Source organism: Eleutherodactylus coqui, chromosome 2 (genome assembly GCF_035609145.1).
Source record: "Eleutherodactylus coqui strain aEleCoq1 chromosome 2, aEleCoq1.hap1, whole genome shotgun sequence".
Classification (NCBI taxonomy): domain Eukaryota; kingdom Metazoa; phylum Chordata; class Amphibia; order Anura; family Eleutherodactylidae; genus Eleutherodactylus; species Eleutherodactylus coqui.
In genome coordinates this window covers 117,454,611-117,475,966 of record NC_089838.1, presented here as the reverse complement: position 1 = coordinate 117,475,966, position 21,356 = coordinate 117,454,611, and the positions used below count along the sequence as shown (strand labels likewise).

General features: G+C 46.6%; 1 protein-coding gene across 1 annotated transcript in view; it reads right to left on the bottom strand.

Annotated features, from left to right (window-relative positions):
- Nucleotides 1–990: 990 nt before the first annotated feature.
- The window catches only part of STAB2 (stabilin 2), a 134,348-nt gene continuing 113,982 nt past the window's right edge, over nucleotides 991–21,356 (bottom strand). Inside the window, exons 63-69 of the mRNA XM_066591428.1 lie at nucleotides 21,126–21,232; nucleotides 13,022–13,141; nucleotides 11,128–11,277; nucleotides 8,544–8,654; nucleotides 6,234–6,362; nucleotides 5,479–5,613; nucleotides 991–1,256 (exon numbers count right to left, since the gene is read on the bottom strand). Of these exons, the coding sequence (XP_066447525.1) occupies nucleotides 1,209–1,256; nucleotides 5,479–5,613; nucleotides 6,234–6,362; nucleotides 8,544–8,654; nucleotides 11,128–11,277; nucleotides 13,022–13,141; nucleotides 21,126–21,232 (800 nt within the window). The 3' untranslated portion in view covers nucleotides 991–1,208. The remainder of the gene's footprint in view (nucleotides 1,257–5,478; nucleotides 5,614–6,233; nucleotides 6,363–8,543; nucleotides 8,655–11,127; nucleotides 11,278–13,021; nucleotides 13,142–21,125; nucleotides 21,233–21,356) is intronic.

The following is a 21,356-nucleotide window of genomic DNA, read 5'->3' as shown; positions in this document are numbered from 1 at the left end:
GGAGGTGAAGCACCCGCGGATCGCTCTGACCTCCATTCACGGTAAATGGGAGGCTTATCGCCCCTGTAAAAGTACCCAAGACAAAACTTATTAAAATGTATCACTTGTGGTTGGGTGATTGAACTAAAATATTACAAAGGTATTGACTATAGTGGCAAGGCAGTGCACGGAATGGCCTGCAGGGGGCTGTAAACAGGCAGTCTGTGCACTAGCAGATTAGCACACCTGCAAGGACAGCTGTACAGGTGTGTCTGGAGGAGCTAAAATCTCCAGACACATTCAGGCTGAAAGCCAAAGTGAGGTCTGCGGTAGGAGCATTAGGAACCTGAAGTTGGGAATGGACCAGACTAGGGCCCGTCACGGGTCTGACAGAGGAGGATGCTCTCTAGACACACTCCTGGTGGGGAATAGTGACTAGGATCCTGCGTGTTGGAAACTCTGAAATCCTATTATGTTCCAGCATATGTTTTCTGGGTGTGAAATAAAACTGGGGGAAGCCAGAGTTTGAAGTAATTCAGTGGTGCCAACACTCCTGAATGGAGAAGATGGCGATCCCAGAGAGCGAGTCATTTCATGGCTATTTAAGCCTAATAAGGTCCAGCTGCTGTCTTTTTCTGCATTTTGTACAGTGGCACACCTTTCCTCTTGTGTAATTTTACCCCTCCCATAGACTTCACTGTGCAAAATGCAGGAGACTGCATAAAAAATGTTTTAAAAATCCTGCACTATACCCTTTTTTTTTTTTTTCTTCCTGCTGAATTTCGCAGTATATTGAGTGCGCACCTCTCAGACTTCTATGGGCCCCCCCCACCTGCTCATAAGAGTAATGAGAATGAAGCCATTGAACTCAATGGTCTCTGTATTCGCATGCACAATAAGCAGAGTGCGCGCGCGCGTGCGTGTGTGTGCGTGCGTGCGCTGTGTTAAACCTTTCGGTGCAAGCCTTGTAGGTGCCCCTGAGCCTTAGACCAGGGGCCAATTAGTACGTCATGACTGAATCAATGTTTTTATTTACAGGTTCACAGTAAGAGCCAAATAAAGTAGAACTGCCCCCAAAGCCAGGCTCCGTTAATCTCTGCAGGCAGGACACTACATTGTGTAGAGGGCTGTATACTCGCACACACCTGCTTCATATACGTGACATGTTCTATCTCGAGCAGATGACTAGTCACAGCCATAATCTTACAATTGAATTATTCTATTTGCAATCATTTGTTTCGGCCACCAAAGTCCACTAACTGCTGATCGTCCGCGTCCTGAAAAACAAGAAGAAAATCTTCCTCTAGATTACATAAGACTACAGTAGAGACATGTAATGTGTATTTCTAGCAGTATGATTTAACATAGTAGCTAACCAAATGGTACATAAAGTGTATATTGCTATGTTTTCTACATGGGTTATTAAATAGTAATCAGTCTGTCACGGCCTCATATGCCTTCTACATATTGTAGAATCAACCATTGGTATAGTATAAATATGCACCATTAGAATTATTGACTGCAAACCAACTATGCAAGTAATCTTGGCAACGGCATATGATAATATGACATTACCAAATGCTATGGTGGTCCCCTGTTTTACAGTGTGTAGAATGCAGGAAGGAACATTGTGACTAGCTGGCAGGAGCTCTACATCCACGGGGCACTGTGAGTATCCAGTAACTGAAGAAGGTGCACTTTAAATAGAAACTTGTTGTCGTCATGAGTGCACTGACTTATAAACCTTACATACATGACACTGTGCCAAGAGCAAACCTCTTACAGTGCAGCTGTTTTAGGCATCCTCACAGTATGCCTAAATACACTGAAAAGGGTATTTGTTCTGTATGGGGTATTACACCATAGAGACTTAAGCCCCATTTAGATGTGACAACTGTTGGGCAAAGACACCCGTCCCCACATGTACTTGTGCTGTTACACAGGACAGAGTATCGTTGGCTCGCAGCGGGGCGGTTGGAGATTTCACTCCTCTCCCTGCACCTCTCCATTCACTTAACACAGCGGCCGTTCAGTACTGTTTAGCTGAACGATGATTGTTCAGCTAATCTTTAATCGTTTAGGCTGCATAAAAACCTGAACGATTAGTGATGAGTATAAATGACCGCTGTGTTAAGTGAATAGAGGAGAGAAATCTCCAGCCGCCCCGTTGTGAGCCAACGATACACTCCTGTGTAACGGCACAGGAGCGAGTACATGCGGGGACGAGTGTCGGGCATCGTTTGCCTGCCAGTCCTCCCGTCTAAATGGGGCTTAAGAAATACAAGAGCTAAAATCCACAACAAAGACAGGGACCAAATTGGCACTTTTTTTATTCTCCTTTTTAGGTTGAAATTTGCACCGGTTTTCAAAACCACTGGCTTCGGTGTGCAACTTTTCTGCTACAAGTGAAGGACATTTTTGAAATCTTTTCCACGTGGCTGGCATTTAATTACGTGCGTGAAGTGAGCCTAAAAAATTTTTAAAAATCTAATCTTTCTATTTCTTACAGGTCCACATCTCAAAGTTCATTAACATATGAAATTGGCAGTTTTATAGATTTATCTAAGTGAATACAGGGTTGTTCACCTGTGCACTTATTTTTCATTTGGCTGCTGTTCACATAGAACAGCTCAACAGAAAACAATGTTTGCATTTAAGTACCATTGAATTCACTGTGAGCTAAAGTGCTTCATATCAGCTCTGTGCCGCTGTTCTGTTTTTTAAATGAAAATGGCGCAGACTGTTACGCTTTTGTTTACATGGCAAAAAAATAAAATGGAAAGGACACTTCTGGGTTTGTTTTGTCAATGAAAAGGTTTCCACGAGGTTCCATTTTTGTTGCCTATATAATAGATTTAGTTTTGGGGAGAAAACCCCAAAACCGATCCATTACATGATAGGAAACTATCTGTTGTGGTTTCTTATGTCTTTGTTCCTGCGAATTTTGCGATAAAAAGGAAGCTCAATAGGAAAAACATGAGATGCAAATTTTTTTTTTTTAATCGCAGAAAGCTAAAACCTGCTGCAATTTTATTTATTTTTTTGTTATGCAACATTGCATGAATGAAAACATTGCTAATGTGAAGGAAAGCATTGTAAATCATTGGTTTCATAATATTGCTTTTCTACTTACTCTCGCATTGTGCGTTTTTTTTTTTTTTTAAACCTCCTGTGTGAAGGCACCCGAACAGATCTGTTAAATGAAAACTATGCTTTCAGTTTGTTTCCATTTCAAATTTTGGGGTTGTTTTTTTTGCTACCTCTTGTTTTTTGGGGAAAAAAATGGATTGGTTAAAACAAATCAAAATTGTGATGTGAACGAGCCCTGACCTGTAATAAAACTAGACTTACCATGTATCATTTACAGATTGATGGTAAATATAAGCATAGTTACCTCCCCACCTTGATTGCACGCAGCAGGCTCTCACCAAAATGGAGTTTTCCTCCAATACCACCTGTATGCTGATGACACCCAGCTATACACCTCTTCCCGTGACAGCTCTGCACCTTTACCCCAAAACATCACCGACTATCTGTCCGCTGTCTCTAACACCATGTCCTCTCTCTACCTAAAACTAAACCTCTCTAAAACTGACTTACTGGTATTTCTGCTCTCTACTAACCGACCTCATCCTGACATCTCCATCTCAGTGTGTGGCACCACCATAACTCCTAGACAACATGCCCGCTGCCTTGGGGTCATATTCGACTCTGTTCTATCATTTACCCCCTACATCCAATCTCTCGCCTGAACATGTCAGCTGCACCTCAAGAACATCGCAAGAATCCACTCTTTTCTCACTGTGGACATGCTGAAAACGCTCACTGTTGCCCTCATCCCCTCTTGGCTCGCTTATTGCAACTCGTTGCTGATCGGCCTCCCCTGCACCAGACTCTACCCTCTCCAATCCATCCTGAATGCAGCAGCCAGGCTCATCTTCCTGTCCAGCTGCTACTTAGATGCCTCTACCCTGTGCCAGTCACTGCACTGGCTGCCCGTTAAATACAGAATTCAATTTAAACTCGCTACCTTCATCCACAAAGCCCTCCACAGCGCAGCCCCCCCCCCCCCCCATAGCGCCTCCCTCATCTCAATCCATCATGCAGCTCTCTGCTCTGCTAACGAAACCAGACTCAGCGTCCCTTTAATTCGAACTTCTCATTCCCGCCTCCAAGACTTCTCCAGAGCAGCACCGGTCCTCTGGAACGCACTACCAAAGGCTACCCGAGCAATCCAGGACTCGCAGAACTTCAGGCGTGCTCTAAAAACGCACCTCTTCAGGGAGGCATACCGCATTCCCTAAACAAACCCCTCTGTACTCCGCCTGATAACATGCTCCCTGACCTACTGACTGCAATCCCTGCTAGCCATCATAAACCGCGCCTGCAGTCATACTGTTTCTGCCGTCACACGGCTAAATGTCTGACCATTGTCTATGTGTATCACCCCTCACTCTCCACCTCGCCATACAGTGCACATCTCCAGCCCTTTTACCTTCTGTATCACCCCATTACTTGTAGTATGTAAGCTCGTTGGAGCAGGACCCTCACCCCTATTGTTTCCATCAATTGATTACTATGTAACCGTGGTTCTGTAATGTTTGTACTTTTGTCTTTCTGTATCCCCCTCTATGTAAGCGCTGCGGAATATGTTGGCGCTATACAAATAAAGATTATTATTCTAGGAACTGTAAGGGCAGCCAGGTGTCCTACAACGTCATTTTGGCTGAAGCAGTTGGTCTCTGACTATGTAACTGAACACTTATTGGGTGGAAATGACGCCGTAGTGACTATTTGTTGATGCTCAAGCGTAGCGTCCTGCCTACATTAGAAGGAAGAGATGTATGGGGTCTGTTTTTGTTTTTTAATTATGGAACTTAAGACCCATTTAGACCCAACGATTCTCGCTCAAAGCCGTCTTTTGAACAATAATCGTTGGGTCTAACTGCACAGACATTGTGCAGTTTTTGTGCACGAGTCCTTGATTGTTCTCTTTCAGGGGCCTTATCAGGAGTTCACAGCGGTATATAGCTGATACTATTGTTTCATCTAGTATCCCACTCCGTGAATTTGCCAGAGTATGAAGAACACAGTGGTTCAGCTGTGTTCTGCATATCCTGCACGGAACGCACAGTGATTTGCAAGGGAAAGACTTTAAATATAAGCCCTTCCCTAAAAGTCATCCCTATAAAGTGTAAAAAAAAACACACACTCCTTTCCACCGCTGCAGCGGCTCAGCCGTGTCTTCTCCCTGCACTGCTCTGAAGGTCTTTCATCAGGCGGGGATTTAAAACCCCTGTGTGCTGAAAGAGCTGTATCTCATTTGGCAGCTGAATGCTGTGACCAATCAGAGCGCTGTGTGTGAGGCAATATCCCTAACTTGTTCTTAACAGTCACCATAGATATTTGTTCAGCATAGTTCTACAGCTAATTATCTTAGTAACCTATGTAGATATCAATCTGAGAAAAATCTTAATTAAAACAAAATAGAAAACTTACAGAAAATGGATGAAATGTTGACTCTGTTGACTGCTCCGGAGTGTGGTTGTCCGTTTCAACGCTGTCATACATGGGGTTTGAAATGTTTGCAGATGGTTCTATGTTAAAGTCGCACACCGCCTCCTTTTCATCGTACTGTAGAAAATGAGAGACTTCATGTCAGAAGCCTTTAATCCAGCATATTCCATTACAAAATAATGTAAATTCTCATAACATGTAGCACTTATATTTAATAGCGTGGACTAACTTAGCATTTCTACAAGATTCATGCTGTAATTTTTTTCCCCCCAAATAAGCCATAACAGCTAATTTTAAATCTGTGCTACTTCTTAGGAGCATCTTGCTACTTCTTAGGAGCATCTTACTCCAGTGCACTTCGTTAAGTAAGGTGGTCCAAACACAAGTCTTAGGATCCACACTGTTGCAATATCTGCCGGACGTACGGAGTTCGTAAGTGAAACCCAGCCTGATCGTTGTCAGATCGAGACATTCCCAAACGCCATACTTTAAACAGATGCTGCAGACGACCGTGTGGGCGGCCCTTAATAATTCTGGGCCTTTGTGGCTTTGTTGCTGGAAATATATAAGTACTGCTTATATTACAAGTATGGGAGCAAAGGGATAAAGGTCATAGACTAGATGAGGTGTCTGACTGGGGTCACCAGGATGTCAGAGACTGGCTCCATTCCGACCCGTAAACACAGACATCTGGTTTATAGCCGTAAGGATCAGTGAGTATTTTAGGTGACCGGTACCTCATGAAACTGCTGAAACTGAAAGTCTTTCCTGCTGAACTTCTTGTAGGCAAATATGGCAAGTGCAACTAATCCGACGATGAAGAGGATGGCAAAGAATATTCCAGCTCCGTGTCCAGCATGTAGAACCTAGAACAAAGGGAAATGACAGTGATAAAAACGGGTCCTCTCAAGTTGGCCTTTAATTTGACACATCCCGAGATGTATGGTGAGAGATGAAATATAAAAAGCATCCAAGTTCAGTGGATACTGGGATTTTTTAAAATTTATTTTTCAACATGCTTCTGTTCAAATACAGTACCTGTATCCTATATTAAAAAAAAAATATATATATATATTAAAAAAAGAATTTTATATATATATATCTTTTTTTTTTTTTGCTGGCTGTAAGGCTATGTTCACATGAGACGGATTTGTGGCGGAACATCTGCAGAAAATCCATATCACTTGATCCAGATTTTAACCCTGATTTTGGCGCAAAATTCAACTCCCTCCTTTGAGGAGGTGTAATCCACACTAAGATGCAATAATTGATATGCTACATATTTTAAATCTTCTCAGCATAAATTATTCTCCACCCTCCTTCTACAGATGAAATGTATCGCGGCGGGGTAGGCTGCTAGTAGTTAGTTTAGATGTAAGCGACGTCCTGATGAGAATAGGGGATAGAATAGACATTTAGTATTGCTGTCTGTGGTACCTGTATTATAGCCTTCATGCATATAATAGCTGTACAAGAAGGTATGGAAAATAATTTATGCTGATAAGTAATAAAGGCATATAAGGCTGCCTGTCCACGGGCGTTGCGATATCTGCTGCCGGGGAGAAGGAGCCAGTTGACGGATCTCTGCGGTGAGCTTATCTGACAGATAGGCTGACTCCGGAGAATCGTGGCAATTCGCAGCACGCTGTGATTTGCCAGCCGCCAGCGAAGAATTGCTATGATTCTCCGCTCGTGGACAGGGGGGGGCTGCGCTTTCCATAGATTCCCATTTCACCTCACTTAAAAATTGTATAAAACGTTTTCAGTACATTATATGGTACATTAAGTGGTACCATTGAAAACTACAATTCATCCCGCAAAAAACAAGCCCTCATGCAACTATGTTAACGATAAAATTTAAAATTCATGATTTTTTTTTTGAAAGGGGAGAGGGTTACCCAAAAATTACCTGCACATGTGGCCTACACAATACTTATGGCTGCAAACCTAGCTTGGAAACAGAGGGGCTGATTTATAATATGGTCTAAAATAAAATTGTCCTTTTCCCGTAGCAACCAATCACAGCGCAGCTTTCATTTCTTAAACTGCTGAGGTAAAATGAAAGCTGTGCTGTGATTGGTTGCTATGGGCAACAAAGTCAGATTTTCTTATTAAACATTTGGAATTTATTAGCAGGTGCCATTGTTTTCTAGTAAACTTTGGGAAGAAAAGTCCAGACAGAAAACGCACTGCTAACATATCTACAGCATGACAACTGCTCTTCACCTTAGGGTTTATTCACACTCAGCGGCACGGAGCGTAGTTGCACCTGAATGAGGGGAATCCCTTCTTCTCCACCAGCAGTTTAAACTCCACGCCAGAGCGCAGGAGTTTGAAAAAAGAGGGGGGAAGTCAGCGGCTGCCCGATCTTCCCGCATGTTTTTTTTAACTACGTGCAGGATAGATAGAGCTGGTCCGGAGTACAAATCAGGTGGTGAAAACAAAACCACAGTAATCCCACAGCGGTCCGTGGTTTCGTTTTATCCCGTTATACAGCTGTGATTCTTGTGGTCGAATGGGGAGACAAAAGTACGCTCGTTGAATCCGCCCTTACACTGACCTCACTGCCACATTTGCGCACTCAATATGCAGAGACTAGAACCTATTAATTTCAGTGGGTTCGTACATATGTGAAGAATTTTCCTGCGCATTTCAGTCGCGTAAAAAGAGGGGGGGGGGGGTTTGAGGAAAACCACTGCATGCTCTATGTTCCTGTGCAATTGCTCAGGAAAAGTCCACAGAGAAGTCAATGGACGCGCACAAAATACACTAGGAAAAGTGTGAAATTCTGCGTAATTGCATAGTAAAAGGAGCATATCTGTAACTCATTAGACGTATTAGCCAAGTCAATTGCTGCATTTTTTTTTTGCCGTGTGAAAATGCACAGAAATAGTACAGTAAAATATGCCGCTGCAAAGAAGAAAAAAAAGGCATATATCGTTCCGCAACAACGCTACCACCATGCATGTGCATATCCGCATACACTCGTGAGACTCTGGACTCAGTGGCTGCTCTGCATATACAGGAGGATGTCATGTTATACTCACTACTGGTTCCGGAGGGGCTTTCAGAGGTTCGGATATCATGTGTATCACACCATTTGAAGCAATGTAGTCTGCCTGCACTATAGGTTTACCACCTACATACGTGATTTGATTCTGGAAATGAAGGAACAAAAAAAAAAGAAACCACCAGATTGTCATGTGTTCCAATGCAGAATACTACCATATTGTGTCAAAATAATGCAGCTCACAAAACAGTCATATAATGCCTAAATAAAACACAATGTACAACTAATAACCCCCCCCCCAACTAATATCCCCCCCCCCCCCCCCCGATAACACGTGCAAGCCAGTGCAGAAATATCCACATCGTATGAAGTATGGCGTGGATTTCCATAGCATTCAATAGAATGCTAAAATGATGGAGATTTGGGAATGGAACTTGCATCAAAATTGTGGAGAAGGCAAACAGTACTGGATGGTTGTCGGTTTTCTGTCGGGGAAATGGCACACATTTAACCAATTACACTAATTGATCATTGCAATCAATGGGAGCATGCTTGTGTGTGCATGCGCAAAAAGTACTGTGCGTGTTTTACTGGTGTTTGCAAAATGCAGTGCCCATCCTGCAGATACACAGTGCAAATGTATGTGTAAACGTTCGTGTGACACCAGCCTAAGCTGGCCGGCGTCACACGAGCGTTTACACATCGCAGTTTAGGCTGGCGTCACACGAGCGTTTACACATACATTTGCGCTGTGTACCTGGAATCCCCAAACCTGGAGATTATTTAGTACCCAATACCTATGTGTTCATCAGAAACCCTTTGTTACATGTGCCGTCATGTCTGACCCAGTTCACAAAGAGAGGTGTGACAGAGAAGGAAATGAAAAATAAAGTTTCTTGGATTTTTCTATGTACTCCATTGCATTCTGTTGTTCTCTGTTGTCTATTAAGAAGAGTTACCAGAGAGTAATTCTCTAACTCTGCTATGTATAATACCAAATATGTCTGCAGTACCCGTATCTGACCAAGTGGTAATGCCTAAAAACAAAGCTTCCCATTGTCTTTCCATTAGCTCACATCTGCTTGCCATTCTGCACCCAAATACAGAAAGTGGTTTTTTTTTTGTACTTTTTATCACAAAGGGAAGCATGCAGTCAAAGCCAATGAACGCAACCTGCTCCTGAGGGTGCATTCGGACGACTGTATATCGGCTGGGTTTTCACACCCAGACGATATACGGTGTCCCTCTCTGCAGGGGGAGGAGGCTGGAAGAGCTGGGAGCAGTGCTCTGAGCTCCCGCCCCCTCTCTGCCTCCTCTCCACCCCCTACACTATTTTCAATGAGGAGAGGCAGGACGGGGGTGGGGCTAATTCCCGCAACTTAGCCCCGTCCCTTCCCGCCTCCTCTCACTGCAAATAGTGGAGAGGAGGCAGAGAGGGGGCGGGAGCTCAGAGCACTACTCCTGGCTCTTCCAGCCTCCTCCCCCTGCAGAGAGAGACACCGTATATCGGCCGGCGTGAATACCCGGTCAATATACGGTCCTCCAAATGCACCCTTAGGCCTTAGTCAGACGGGCGTTTTTTTGCGCGATTTGCGCATGCGTCCGGCAATTTTTTAAAACCATTGCTTTGCAATGGTATCGGACACATGAGCGCTTTTTATGCGCTCATCCGATAAATTATAGAACAGAAATCGCAGATCGCACCTATATGCGATCTGCGATTCCTGTTCTCTTCTCTATATGCGCTCAATGGGGCCGGCGGCAGCAGCGCCGACCCCATTGAGAACATATAGAAGACAAATCATTCTTCTCTCCCACAGCTGTAACAGCTGTGGCAGAGAAGAACGATGTTTGCCCATTGAATTCAATGGAGCTGGCAATACAGCCGACTCCATTGAAAGCAATGGGCTGCCGGACAGCGCTGGATGAATTGTCGGGAAGGGCTTAAATATATAAGCCCTTCCCTGCAATTCATTCAGAAGTGTGTTAAAATAAAAAATATATATATACTCACCTTGTCCCGGCAGCCAGAGTACAGCGCGGCCGGCCTGCAATGGGTGTGAAGGGGGTGTGACTCAAAGCTGCCCCTGATTGGCTCAGCCTGAGCCAATCAGAGGCAGGTCTGACTCACACCCATTCATGAATTCATGAATGGGTGTGAGTGAGACCTGCCTCTGATTGGCTCAGCGCTAAGCCAATCAGGGGGCAGGTCTGACTCACACCCCCTTCACACCCACTGCAGGCTGGCCGCGCGGAACTCCGGCTGCCGGGAGCAGGTGAGTATATATATTTTTTTTATTTTAACACTTTTCTGGATGAATTGCAGGGAAGGGCTTATATATTTAAGCCCTTCCCGACAATTCATCCCACACTCGCCCGCAGCGCATTGCTTTCAATGGAGCCGGCTGTATTGCTGGCTCCATTGAATGCAATGCGCTGGACAGCTCCGGCCCGTTTCCAATGAAACGCAGCTAGGAGCAGATTTTCGGGCGATTTTCGGGCACCGGTCACGCGATTTGCGGATGCGCATCCGTCATGCGATCCGCAAATCGCGCGAAAAAACGCCCGTCTGACTAAGGCCTTACTGTTACATATAGATGTGACTGATACCATTCTCTCACCTTGTTGTTGGCATCTGTGGGGGTCTCTACTAAAGAAACAAGGAGCTTGTTGCCTATCCTGGTCTGAAGCAATGTTCCATTGGTGAGCTCACTAAGGAATACCATGCTGACATTGGCAATGTGATATTCAATGTCACGACCAGAGAGAGTCTACAAAAATAAAGAGAACAGTGAAAGCTACAATAATGACGATTTATTATTCGAAGCCATTTTTGAAGGGATAAACCAGAGCCCCAAAAATTGAAAGCTACTCAGCAAGGTGAAGAAACAAAGTAGATGTATTCACCTCACCCAATTCCCCACCACTACTGCTCCAATTATGGCTGTGGCTGCTCCTCTACTCCCTGCTGTAGTAGTAATGATGTCCTGAAGCGTCGTGACCGCCGCGGCCAATCACTGAGGTCGAGGCATCTTTGCTGCTGCAGTAGAGAGGAGTAGGGCATCAGAAGAGGTGGAAAGGGAGCGGAGAGGAATCATTTGAGGCGAGTAAGCCTTCTTTGTTTCTTATGTTTCATCCCCATGCTGAGCAGCTTTCAGGTGATTTTTTGGGCTACATTACCCCCCTAAATAATGTGAATCTCTGTGAGGTTTGAAAAAGGATTTCCACCCAAATATACAATTCACCATATATGATGACATTAGACCAGTTGTCTGCAGTTCGGCTATTATGTTTATTTAACTTCATCATAAATTTGACATTTTAGTATTCCTGTTTATCAGTTTGTGCAAAGATGTCCCCCAGAACTGAAAAGAAAATGGCCAACACCTGTTTAAGTAAAATAAACAAGAAACTCATCTAGCTTTATTTATTAACTCATTACGGACCATTACGGTCCTGGTCTTTAATCCTATGCCATAGTAAAAATTCAGCATGTGATTAAAACACCTTCAATCTAGCAGGAACAGGTCAATAAGCAAATGACAGAGGGGGAGGTGTCAGAGACAACCGAGGACTCAGAGAAGAAGACAAAAGTGGTTCTTAACTGCTTATGCCTTCTCTTTTACAGGCTACATAGCACTCAATTAGCGCTATGTAGAGAATACAGGAAGCAGGCAGTGCTGTTTCCTGTATAGAGCCCGATGATCACATGATTGCCAGTGACCCCCGACATGTCAGAACTGCGTGATCTTAGTAGACCCCAGAGACACACTATGCCCAGCTACAGTAGAATACTCTCAAATAAAAAGAAGAAATGGACAGTACGAATGTCCCCCAGCGGTCTTATATGATGTAATGAAGGGCACAGATGATAAAAAAAGTTAAAATAAAAACATATATAAAAAAAGAAAACTACCCACTGCCGACGCTAACCTAAGCCGTTGCCATATCCACCTTGCAATCCGAGACTACACAAATTATAGATTGAAACATCTGATACAAAATGGTGGACCCACTCCTGCACTTTTTTTTAACGTAAATATAATTATTTTAAAAATAAAGAAATATAAATGTATTTTTTTTCCTTTTTGTAGGCAAAAAAAAAATGAAAAAAAGCTTCAGTTAAAAAAGGTATTAAAAAATAAATGGCACCTAAAAAAAAAGGACACAGCAAAATAAATTTGGTAGTCTAGGAAAAAATTGGGCCACAAAACAAGCAAATGCATAAACTAAAAAAAGTGTCTGGTCCATTAGGACTGAAACACTCTGGTCTTTAAGGGGTTAATGTATGATCAGTATTACATTTTGGATAGAAACTCTATTTTGTTATTATTGCTGTTATCACAGAGAACCATGAAACATTCAGTTAGTTGTCTTTGCCATACATCGGAATGCTCAATCCAGAGAAGAGTGGTTTATTGTGCCCTGGTCCCCCCTGATAAACTGCACCCGGGGCACATGCCCCCTAATCATGCCCCTGCTTATGACTGCTCATAACAAGTAATGGACACTTACCACATTCTCATTAATGCCATCATTACTAGGTGCAAAAAGTGTAGCTTGTATAGACAAGTTGGTGAGATAACTGATAAATTCTTTGCCTTTTGCTGAAGAATTGGAATATGTGAAGATTTCCTGTGTAGAAGATGAGAGTATTAAGATAAATTAGGTTGATACTTGTCAGCACTTTTGTGCCGGCTTGTAATTTAGTGTTCAACCACATAAGCTATAGAGACACATCAAACCCATTATATATTATTTCTAATTGTTCTGTTCCCAACAACTAAAGACTAGAGATGAGCGAACACCAAAATGTTCGGGTGCTCGTTATTCGGAACGAACTTCCCGCGATGCTCGAGGGTTCGTTTCGAACAACGAACCCCATTGAAGTCAATGGGCGACCCGAGCATTTTTGTATTTCGCCGATGCTCGCTAAGGTTTTCATGTGTGAAAATCTGGGCAATTCAAGAAAGTGATGGGAATGACACAGAAACGGATAGGGCAGGCGAGGGGCTACATGTTGGGCTGCATCTCAAGTTCACAGGTCCCACTATTAAGCCACAATACCGGCAAGAGTGGGCCCCCCCCCCCTCCCAACAACTTTTACTTCTGAAAAGCCCTCATTAGCATGGCATACCTTTGCTAAGCACCACACTAGCTACAACAAAGCACAATCACTGCCTGGATGACACTCCGCTGCCACTTCTCCTGGGTTACATGCTGACCAACCGCCCCCCCTCCCCCCCACAGCGCACACCAAACTGTCCCTGCGCAGCCTTCAGCTGCCCTCATGCCACACCACCCTCATGTCTATTTAGAAGTGCGTCTGCCATGAGGAGGAACCGCAGGCACACACTGCAGAGGGTTGGCACGGCTAGGCAGCGACCCTCTTTAAAAGGGGCGGGTCGATAGCCCACAATGCTGTACAGAAGCAATGAGAAATAGAATCCTGTGCCACCGCCATCAGGAGCTGCACACGTAGGCATAGCAATGGGGAACCTATGTGCCACACACTATTCATTCTGTCAAGGTGTCTGCATGCCCCAGTTAGACCGGGCTTTTTAATTCATAGACACAGGCAGGTACAACTCCCTATTGTGAAGTCCCTGTCGACCCACAGCATGGGTGGCTCCCTGGAACCCACCGGCGGTACACAGAAATATCCCATTGCATTGCCCAACACAGCTGAGGTAGTAATGTCGTGCTTAATGCAGGTGGGCTTCGGCCCACACTGCATGCCCCAGTCTGACTGGGGTTCTTTATAAGTGTACAGATGTAGTAAAAACTCCGTGTGCACCTACAGCATGGGTGGGTGCCAGGAAGCCACCGGCGGTACATAGAAATATCCCATTGCATTGCCCAACACAGCTGAGGTAGTAATGTTGTGCTTAACCCTTTCCAATCCAATTTGTATATGGTTTTCCTAGGGGGCTTACTCTTTTTCTGCCGTTATACAACGGCGCTATATGCTGGCTAAAGCCAGTACTGCATGAGCTGACACGTAGGATAGGCTCCGACAGCAGAGAGGCTGGCAATATACAGTAAGAGAACCCCGACGGACGTCTACCAACAACGGAGCTGTACAGCCTTAAACCCTAATGTCTTCACAGGTCACACAGTGGACTGGAAAGGGTTAATGCAGGTGGGTTTCGGCCCACACTGCATGCCCCAGTCAGACTGGGTTTCTTTATAAGTGGAAACAGATGCATTTATAATTCCCTGTGGACCCACAGCATGGGTGGGTGCCAGGAAGCCACCGGCGGTACATAGAAATATCCCATTGCATTTCCCAACACAGCTGAGGTAGTAATGTCGTGCTTAATGCAGGTGGGCTTCGGCCCACACTGCATGCCCCAGTCAGACTGGGGTTCTTTAGAAGTGGACACATGTAGGTTAAACTCCCTGTGGACCCACTGCCTGGGTGGGTGCCAGGAAGCCACCGGCGGTACATAGAAATATCCCATTGCATTGCCCAACACAGCTGAGGTAGTAATGTCGTGCGTAATACAGGTGGGCTTCGGCCCACACTGCATGCCCCAGTCAGACTGGGGTTCTTTACAAGTGTACAGATGTATTAAAAACTCCGTGTGCACCTACAGCATGGGTGGCTCCCTGGAACCCACCGGCGGTACATAAAAATATCCCATTGCATTGCCCAACACAGCTGAGGTAACGTCAGCTGTAATGCAGGTGGGCTAAAAATTAATTTGATTACACTGTAGGCGAGGGCCCACAAAAATTGCTGTATCAACAGTACTAATGTACATCCCAAAAATTGGCCATGGCCAGCCAAGAGGGCAGGTGAAACCCATTAATCGCTTTGGTTAATGTGGCTTAAGTGGTAACTAGGCCTGGAGGCAGCCCAGTGTAACGAAAAATTGGTTCAAGTTAAAGTTCCAATGCTTTTAAGCGCATTGAAACTTATAAAAATTGTTCAGAAAAATTATTTGAGTGAGCCTTGTGGCCCTAAGAAAAATTGCCCGTTCAGCGTGATTACGTGAGGTTTCAGGAGGAGGAGCAGGAGGAGGAGGAGGAGGAATATTAGACACAGATTGATGAAGCAGAAATGTCCCCGTTTTGGATGGTGAGAGAGAACGTAGCTTCCATCCGCGGGTGCAGCCTACGTATTGCTTACGTATCGCTGCTGTCCGCTGGTGGAGAACAGAAGTCTGGGGAAATCCAGCCTTTGTTCATCTTGATGAGTGTTAGCCTGTCGGCACTGTCGGTTGACAAGCGGCTACGCTTATCTGTGATGATTCCCCCAGCCGCACTAAACCCCCTCTCCGACAAGATGCTAGCCGCAGGACAAGCAAGCACCTCCAGGGCATACAGCGCTAGTTCAGGCCACGTGTCCAGCTTCGACACCCAGTAGTTGTAGGGGGCAGAGGCGTCACCAAGGATGGTCGTGCGATCCGCTACGTACTCCCTCACCATCCTTTTACAGTGCTCCCGCCAACTCAGCCGTGACTGGGGAGCGGTGACACAGTCTTGGTGGGGAGCCATAAAGCTGGCCAGGCCCTTAAAGACTGTTGCACTGCCTGGGATGTACATGCTGCTCGATCTACGCACATCCCCTGCTACCTTGCCCTCGGTACTGCGCCTTCTGCCACTAGCGCTGTCGGCTGGGAATTTTACCATCAGCTTGTCCGCAAGGGTCCTGTGGTATAGCAACACTCTCGAACCCCTTTCCTCTTCGGGAATCAGAGTGGGCAGGTTCTCCTTATACCGTGGATCGAGCAGTGTGTACACCCAATAATCCGTCGTGGCCAGAATGCGTGCAACGCGAGGGTCACGAGAAAGGCATCCTAACATGAAGTCAGCCATGTGTGCCAGGGTACCTGTACGCAACACATGGCTGTCTTCACTAGGAAGATCACTTTCAGGATCCTCCTCCTCCTCCTCCTCCTCCTCCTCAGGCCATACACGCTGAAAGGATGACAGGCAATCAGCCGGTGTACCGTCAGCAGCGGCCCAAGCTGTCTCTTCCCCCTCCTCCTCATGCTCCTCCTCCTCCTCCTGTACGCGCTGAAAAATAGACAGGAGGGTGCCCTGACTATCCAGCGGCATACTGTCTTCCCCCGCCCCCGTTTCCGAGCGCAAAGCAGCTGCCTTTATGGTTTGCAGGGAATTTCTCAAGATGCATAGCAGAGGAATGGTGACGCTAATGATTGTAGCATCGCCGCTCACCACTTGGGTAGACTCCTCAAAATTACCAAGGACATGGCAGATGTCTGCCAACCAGGCCCACTCTTCTGAAAGAAATTGAGGAGGCTGACTCCCACTGCGCCGCCCATGTTGGAGTTGGTATTCGACTATAGCTCTACGTTGTTCATAGAGCCTGGCCAACATGTGGAGCGTAGAGTTCCACCGTGTGGGCACGTCGCACAGCAGTCGGTGCACTGGCAGCTTAAAGTGATGTTGCAGGGTGCGCAGGGTGGCAGCGTCCGTGTGGGACTTGCGAAAATGTGCACAGAGCCGGCGCGCCTTTACGAGCAGGTCTGACAAGCGTGGGTAGCTTTTCAGAAAGCGCTGAACCACCAAATTAAAGACGTGGGCCAGGCATGGCACGTGCGTGAGGCTGCCGAGCTGCAGAGCCGCCACCAGGTTACGGCCGTTGTCACACACGACCATGCCCGGTTGGAGGCTCAGCGGCGCAAGCCAGCGGTCGGTCTGCTGTGTCAGACCCTGCAGCAGTTCGTGGGCCGTGTGCCTCTTATCGCCTAAGCTGAGTAGTTTCAGCACGGCCTGCTGACGCTTGCCCACCGCTGTGCTGCCACACCGCGCGACACCGACTGCTGGCGACATGCTGCTGCTAACACATCTTGATTGCGAGACAGAGGAGGAGGAGGAGGAGGAGGAGGGTGCTTTAGTGGAGGAAGCATACACCTCCGCAGATACCACCACCGAGCTGGGGCCCGCAATTCTGGGGGTGGGTAGGACGTGAGCGGTCCCAGGCTCTGACTCTGTCCCAGCCTCCACTAAATTCACCCAATGTGCCGTCAGGGAGATGTAGTGGCCCTGCCCGCCTGTGCTTGTCCACGTGTCCGTAGTTAAGTGGACCGTGGCAGTAACCGCGTTGGTGAGGGCGCGTACAATGTTGCGGGAGACGTGGTCGTGCAGGGCTGGGACGGCACATCGGGAAAAGTAGTGGCGACTGGGAACTGAGTAGCGCGGGGCCGCCGCCTCCATGATACTTTTGAAGGACTCCGTTTCCACAACTCTATACGGCAGCATCTCAAGGCTGATGAATTTTGCTATGCGGACGGTTAACGTTTGAGCGTGCGGGTGCGTGGCGGCGTACTTGCGCTTGCGCTCCAACAGTTGCGCAAGCGACGGCTGGACGGTGCGCTGAACTACACTGCTGGATGGGGCCGAGGACAGCGGAGGTGAGGGTGTGGGTGCAGGCCAGGAGACGGTAGTGCCTGTGTCCTGAGAGGGGGGTTGCATCTCAGTGGCAGGTTGGGGCACAGGGGGAGAGGCAGGGGTGCAAACCGGAGGCGCTGAACGGCCTTCGTCCCACCTTGCGGGGTGCTTGGCCATCATATGTCTGCGCATGGTGGTGGTGGTGAGGCTGTTGGTGTTGGCTCCCCGGCTGAGCTTTGCGCGACAAAGGTTGCACACCACTGTTCGTCGGTCGTCAGGCGTCTCTGTGAAAAACTGCCAGACCTTAGAGCACCTCGGCCTCTGCAGGGTGGCATGGCGCGAGGGGGCGCTTTGGGAAACACTTGGTGGATTATTCGGTCTGGCCCTGCCTCTACCCCTGGCCACCGCACTGCCTCTTGCAACCTGCCCTGCTGATGCCCTTGACTCCCCCTCTGAAGACCTGTCCTCCTGAGTAAGCGTTGCACACCAGGTGGGGTCAGTCACCTCATCGTCCTGCTGCTCTTCCTCCGAATCCTCTGTGCACTGCTCCCTCGGACTTACTGCCCTTACTACTACCTCACTGCAAGACAACTGTGTCTGATCGTCATCGTCCTCCTCACCCACAGAAAGTTGTTGAGACAGTTGGCGGAAGTCCCCAGCCTCTTCCCCCGAACCCCGGGAACTTTCGAATGGTTGGGCATCAGTGACGATAAACTCCTCTGGTGGGAGAGGAACCGCTGCTGCCCAATCTAAGCAGGGGCCCGAGAACAGTTCCTGGGAGTGTTCCCGCTCCTGAGCAGGTGTTATTGTAGTGGAGTGAGGAGGCTGGGAGGAAGGAGGAGCAGCAGACAGAGGATTCGGATTGGCAGCAGTGGACGGCGCAGAACTGCGGGTAGACGATAGGTTGCTCGAAGCACTTTCTGCCATCCAGGACAGGACCTGCTCACACTGCTCATTTTCTAATAACCGTCTCCCGCGTGGACCCATTAATTGGGCGATGAATGTGGGGACACCAGAAACGTGCCTCTCTCCTAATCGCGCAGCAGTCGGCTGCGACACACCTGGATCAGGAGCTCGGCCTGTGCCCACACCCTGACTTGGCCCTCCGCGTCCTCGGCCGCGTCCACGTCCTCTAGGCCTACCCCTACCCCTCAGCATGCTGTATTACCAGTGATTTGATTTCACAGGCAGGAAATAAATTGGCGCAAGACTGCAGGCCAAATATAATTTTTTCCCTTTTTTGAAAACGAAAGGCCCCACTGCCTCTAGTGAATGAATAATCTAAGTTTAATAACTGTGCTGTTTTCCTGCTAATGTGTCACAGAACGTGAGGGTAGCAGAGTTATTAACTGTGGCAGAGCAGGTATTTTTTTTCCCAATTAAGGAAAGCAAATGGCGAAGCCAGGAGTAAAACGTAGCTGGGTGCGTATGATTTTTACAGGTTGCAGACGCAGCCGACACGTGTCCACTGGCGTTAGGACGGACAGAGGCAGGACAAATAGAATTATTTTCCGTTTTTTTGCACCAAAAGGCAGCACTGCGTATATTCTATGAACATGAGAAGTTTAATAACTGTGCTGTTTTCCTGCTAATGTGTCACAGAACGTGAGGGTAGCAGAGTTATTAACTGTGGCAGAGCAGGTATTTTCTTTCCCAATTAAGGAAAGCAAATGGCGAAGCCAGGAGTAAAACGTAGCTGGGTGCGTATGATTTTTACAGGTTGCAGACGCAGCCGACACGTGTCCACCGGCGTTAGGACGGACAGAGGCAGGACAAATAGAATTATTTTCCGTTTTTTTGCACCAAAAGGCAGCACTGCGTATATTCTATGAACATGAGAAGTTTAATAACTGTGCTGTTTTCCTGCTAATGTGTCACAGAACGTGAGGGTAGCAGAGTTATTAACTGTGGCAGAGCAGGTATTTTTTTTCCCAATTAAGGAAAGCAAATGGCGAAGCCAGGAGTAAAACGTAGCTGGGTGCGTATGATTTTTACAGGTTGCAGACGCAGCCGACACGTGTCCACCGGCGTTAGGACGGACAGAGGCAGGACAAATAGAATTATTTTCCGTTTTTTTGCACCAAAAGGCAGCACTGCGTATATTCTATGAACATGAGAAGTTTAATAACTGTGCTGTTTTCCTGCTAATGTGTCACAGAACGTGAGGGTAGCAGAGTTATTAACTGTGGCAGAGCAGGTATTTTTTTTCCCAATTAAGGAAAGCAAATGGCGAAGCCAGGAGTAAAACGTAGCTGGGTGCGTATGATTTTTACAGGTTGCACACGCAGCCGACACGTGTCCACCGGCGTTAGGACGGACAGAGGCAGGACAAATAGAATTATTTTCACTTGTTTTACAAGCAAAAGGCAGCACTGCGTATATTCTATGAATAATAACTGTGTTGTGGCCCTGCCTATACAATTCTTTCCCTGCAGTATCAATGGAGGGTGGAATGCTCTGCAGAGGCGATTTTGAGAAGCAAAAAAAAATGCAGCACAGCTAACAGCAGCCTGGACAGTACTGCACACGGATAAATATGGCCCTAGAAAGGACCGTTGAGGTTCTTGAAGGCTACACTCACTCCTAACACTCTCCCTGCCTATGCAGCACTTCTGTCCCTAATGCCAGGTGCAACGCTCTGCAGAGCCGATTTTGAGAAAAAAAAAAATGGCACTGCTAACAGCAGCCAACACACAGCTATCAGTGGCCCTAATAAGGACCTTTGGGGGTCTTGAAGCCTACACTAACTACCAATTCTTTCCCTACAGCAGCTCCGGTACCAGCAGCACTGTCCCTCATCTAACTCACCAGGCATCTGAGCCGAACCGCGGGAGGGGCCGACTTTTATGTTCGGGTGACACCTGATCTTCCCAGCCACTCACAGCAGGGGGGTGGTATAGGGCTTGAACGTCACAGGGGGAAGTTGTAATGCCTTCCCTGTCTTTTAATTGGCCAAAAAAAGCGCGCTAACGTCTCAGGGAAGGAAGTGAAAGTAACCAGAACACCGCATGGTGTTCGTTACGAATAACGAACATCCCGAACACCCTAATATTCGCACGAATATCAAGCTCGGAAGAACACGTTCGCTCATCTCTACTAAAGACCTATTAATAATATGGCAGATATGGGTGTATTTACCAATAGAATATTATCTTCAAGACTAAAGACAAATAATGAAATGGTGACAGTATTTTGGTTTTTGTAAAAAGGAAACAATTTTGTTACTATTGCATTTTATGCTTATTTGTTAACATACCAATACAAAGCTTGAGAATTCAGGAACAGAGGTGAGGACTTGCAGCAGATTCCCTTTACAGGTGTAGCCATCTCCTACATAGCCAGGATTGCAGGTGCACTTTATATCTATGGAATAGCAATAATATACATTTGATGAAAACCTTTGAATCATCATATGAGCTGCTCTTATTTTCTACCATGCTACCTACAGCTATCACTTTACAGGGGTGTATGAGAACCTTTTAATTAC